We start from the raw sequence: 4,043 nt of genomic DNA, 5'->3' as shown, positions 1-4,043 counted from the left end.
CAATGGTAGTGAGTTCAACAACACAAGAGTTGAGGAAGTTTGTGATGAGAGGGGCATCAAACATGAATTCTCAACTAAGTATACACCGGAATAAAATGGTCTAGTTGAGAGGAAAAATAGAAATTTATTGACATGGCAAGATCAATGCTCTCGGAATATAATGTTTCGGATTCATTTTAGGACAAAGCAATCAACATCACTTGTCATGCATCAAATAGGCTGTATTGTCATAGATTCTTCAACAAGACACCTTATGAGCTTCTTATTGAAAGGAAACCAAATATTTCTTATTTTCGGGTTTTTGGTTGCAAATGCTACATTCTAAGAAAAGGTACCCGGCTATCCAAGTTCCAAAGTAAGTGTGATGAAGGATTTCTTCTCGGATATTCATCTTGTAGTAAGGCTTATAGAGTATACAACAAGTCTAAAGGTTTTGTTGAGGAAGCCTATGATGTTGAATTTGATGAAACAAATGGCTCTCAAGATGAGAAAGAAAACTTAGATGATGTGAGAAATGAAAGCTTGAGCAAGGCAATAAAGACTGTCTATTGGGGACATTAAGCCTCGAGAAGAGGATGAGGATGATGGTCCACCAATTTCCATTAGAGTGAACCCATCTACATCTACTATAAAAGATCAAGATCAACAAATTGATGAAACAAGAAATGATGATATTCCTCAAGATAATGAGCAATTGGCCTCCTCCACTCCTCTTTCTACATCAACACAAGAGCCGGTTGTTCAACAAAGAATTCATCATCATGTTGCCAAAGATCACCCCATTGACCAAATTATAGGTGACATTAGTATGGGTGTTCAAATTCGATCTCATGTTGCTTCTTTTTGTCAACATTATTCTTTTGTATCCTCTCTTGAACCTAACCGTGTAAATGAAGCACTCCAAGATCCAGATTGGGTGAATGCTATGCATCAAGAATTAAATAATTTCACCCGAAATGAAGTTTGGGAATTGGTTGAGAGGTCCAAGAATTATAATATTATTGGTACAAAATGGGTCTTTCGCAAAAGCAAAATGAAGATGGTATTGTTGTGAGAAACAAAGCAAGATTAGTAGTTCAAGGCTACCCTCAAGTTGAAGTTTGGATTTTGGTGAAACTTTTGCTCCCATTGCTAGACTAGAAGCTATAAGAATTTTGTTAGCCTATGTATGCACACACAATATAAAACTATACCAAATGGATGTTAAAAGTGTTTTCTTGAATGGTAAAATTAGTGAACTAGTGTATGTTGAGCAACCTCCTGGTTTTGAGGATCCTAAGAAGCCAAATCATGTGTGTAAGCTCTCTGAAGCTTTCTATGGTCTAAAGCAAGCTCCCCGTGCTTGGTATGAGAGGCTTAGAGACTTTCTCATTTCCAGGGGCTTCAAAATTGTGAAGGTTGACACTACATTGTTCACTAAGAAAGTTGGCAAGGATATTTTTGTTTGTCAAATTTATGTTGATGATATCATTTTTGGCTCTACTAATGAATGTTTTTGTGAGGAGTTTGGTGAGATGATGTCTAGGGAATTTGAAATGTCTATGATCGGTGAATTGAGTTTCTTTCTTGGTCTTCAAATCAAGCAATTAAGGGAAGGCACATTTGTTTGCCAATCTAAATATGTGAAGAATTTATTGAAGAAATTTGGTATGAAAGATGCAAAACCAATCAAGACACCTATGACCACAAATGGATATCTTAATCTTGATGAGGGAGGTAAACCGATAGACCTAAAACTTTATAGATCCATGATAGGTAGTTTACTTTATCTTACCGCATCTAGGCCCGATATCATGTTTAGTGTGTGCATGTGTGCAAGATTTCAAGCCTCACCTAAAGAATGTCATTTGACCGCCGTTAAGCGTATTATGAGATATCTAAGGTATTCTCCAAATATTGGTCTTTGGTATCCAAATGGTGCTCAATTTGAATTGGTTAGATATTCTGATTCGGATTATGCCGGTTGTAAGGTTGATAGAAAAAGTACTTCCGGTGGTTGCCAACTTCTTGGTCGTTCTCTTGTTTCATGGTCTTCAAAGAAGCAAAATTCCGTGGCTCTTTCTATCGCCGAAGCGGAATATATCTCGGTGGGGAGTTGTTGTGCTCAATTGTTATGGATGAAACAAACTCTTCTTGCTTTTTGATTGGATTTCAAGGAAATTCCTCTCTTATTTCCCCAGGTTCATGCTTCTTCTTCATGAATGCCTAATTGGCATTAAGTGAATAGAAAATACATGTTAGATAATTGATATCTGCTTGGTAGAACATGCTCTGCGTCTGACTTTGAATATGGCACCTCATTGTCAAATAACATGTTCTGTATCTTGTAGCCAAAATAATCCCACCATTGGATTGGCATCTTGTGATCTTGATTGATAATTTTCAAGGTTGCACAGGGTAGATGGTTTCCACCAGATACATTCAATTCCCTTATTTCTATATCGGTACATATGATGAAAATTGATGTCCATACAATACTGTTCTTTTGGTACTTGATGACTTTTCTTCATTTTGAGAAGTTCACAGTACTGGTGCAAATAAATGTTTTATCATCCGTAGCAACGTATGGGCATGATCCTATTTTATGTAAAGATAACAGCATAAGTGGCGTCAAAACTTTGTTACCGGGTTTTTGATGTGCACCCTTTTTCTTGATCTATGTTGGATGTTCCAAAGAAAACCACGGCGCCGCCGTCCGTGACAATAAGAGGAGAGCAGGCCAAGCAAACGCACGCCGCCGCCTGCCGTGGCGCGACCTCCTCGAGCCGGAATCGATGGCCAACACCCGCAGCCACAGCGGCAACATCCTCGACCGCCTGCCACCGGAGCTCCTGGCCGAGATCCATGGCCGCCTCGGCTTGGTCGACTGCTTCTCCTTCCTCGTGGCCTGCGGTGCGTCGTCGCGGCGGCACCTACTGCTCCTCAAACCGGAGCCGCCGTGCCTCCTCCTCCCCGGATCGACTCCAGGAATGTCGACGCTCTTCTCCCTCTCCGACCGGGGTGACGCCACCGCCCCCGCGGCGCCCGCCCCGGATCCGTCAACCGTCGTGCTGGGCTCCTCGGCCGGGTGGCTCGTCACGGCCGGCGCCCGGGAGCAGCTGATGATGACCAACCCGGTCACCGGTGACCAGGTGGATCTTCCGGCCATCACCACGATCCCTTTCATTCGGAGGAAAGAATCGACCCACTCGTTCCTCGTCGACGTGGAGCCCTTCCTGCAGATGCGTCGTTTCTCCGGCGGCTCGCCATTAATCCGGCCAAAGGCTACGGCGTCGTCGTTGCCGGCCGAGCAGTTTCGCAGCTCGTTCTACCACAAGGTCGTCCTCTCCGGCTCCCCTCGATCCGGCGAGGGCTACGTTGCCATGCTCATCTTGAACCGGCAATACGGTGGTGCTCCGGCCTTCGCCACGGCGGAGCACAGCGCATGGAGGTTGGCCCCGTTCCACGACACGGTCGAGGACGCGATCTACCACGGGGGCCGGTTCTACTCCGTCACCTACTCCAGTGTGGTGGAGTCGTGGCACCGCCATGGCGACACCGGCGAGTTCACCAGCAAGACAGTTGCGCCGAGGCTGGCTTGCCAGGACCAGTATCACTACTACAAGCGCCACCGCAAGTACCTGGCGGCGGCACCGGACGGGAGGCTGATGGCCGTGCACAAGCACCAGAGGTCCTGCGTCTTCACGGTGCAGGCGCTCGATGAGGAGCGTGGGCAGTGGAAGGAGACCAAGGACATCGGCGACGCGGCGTTGTTTGTCGGCGTGAACAGCTCGATGTGCGTGCCGGCGGGGGAGCATCATCCGGGGATCGTCAGGGCCGGGTGCGTCTACTTCACCAATGACCAGCTCGATCAGGCGTACCTGGATTGGAACTTGTTGCGGCGCTACGGCTCCGCCAACAGTGGCTATGGCGTGGAGCTGAGGGACCGGGACGTCGGTGTGCTCAGCCTCAAGGATGGTAAGGTGGAGAAGCTGGTCGATGGGCTAGGGCGGCGGCACCTGTTCTGGCCGCTGCCGGCGTGGTTCACACCATCGATTTCATGA

The 4,043-nt window shown here is 46.5% G+C and overlaps 1 protein-coding gene across 1 annotated transcript; it reads left to right on the top strand.

The window, feature by feature from the left end:
* Positions 1-2,774: 2,774 nt before the first annotated feature.
* LOC101761040 lies at positions 2,775-4,043 on the top strand. The gene has a single exon (XM_004977688.1). It carries the CDS (start codon positions 2,775-2,777, stop codon positions 4,041-4,043), a length of 1,269 nt encoding a protein of 422 aa, XP_004977745.1.

The sequence above is a fragment of the Setaria italica genome, chromosome VII, assembly GCF_000263155.2.
Source record: "Setaria italica strain Yugu1 chromosome VII, Setaria_italica_v2.0, whole genome shotgun sequence".
Taxonomy (NCBI): Eukaryota; Viridiplantae; Streptophyta; class Magnoliopsida; order Poales; family Poaceae; genus Setaria; species Setaria italica.
This window is presented reverse-complemented; position numbering and strand designations above follow the sequence as displayed.

Excerpts from the sequence above, each read along its gene's own strand:
- LOC101761040 (XM_004977688.1), top strand. The coding sequence starts at position 2,775 with ATGGCCAACACCCGCAGCCACAGCGGCAACATCCTCGACCGCCTGCCA.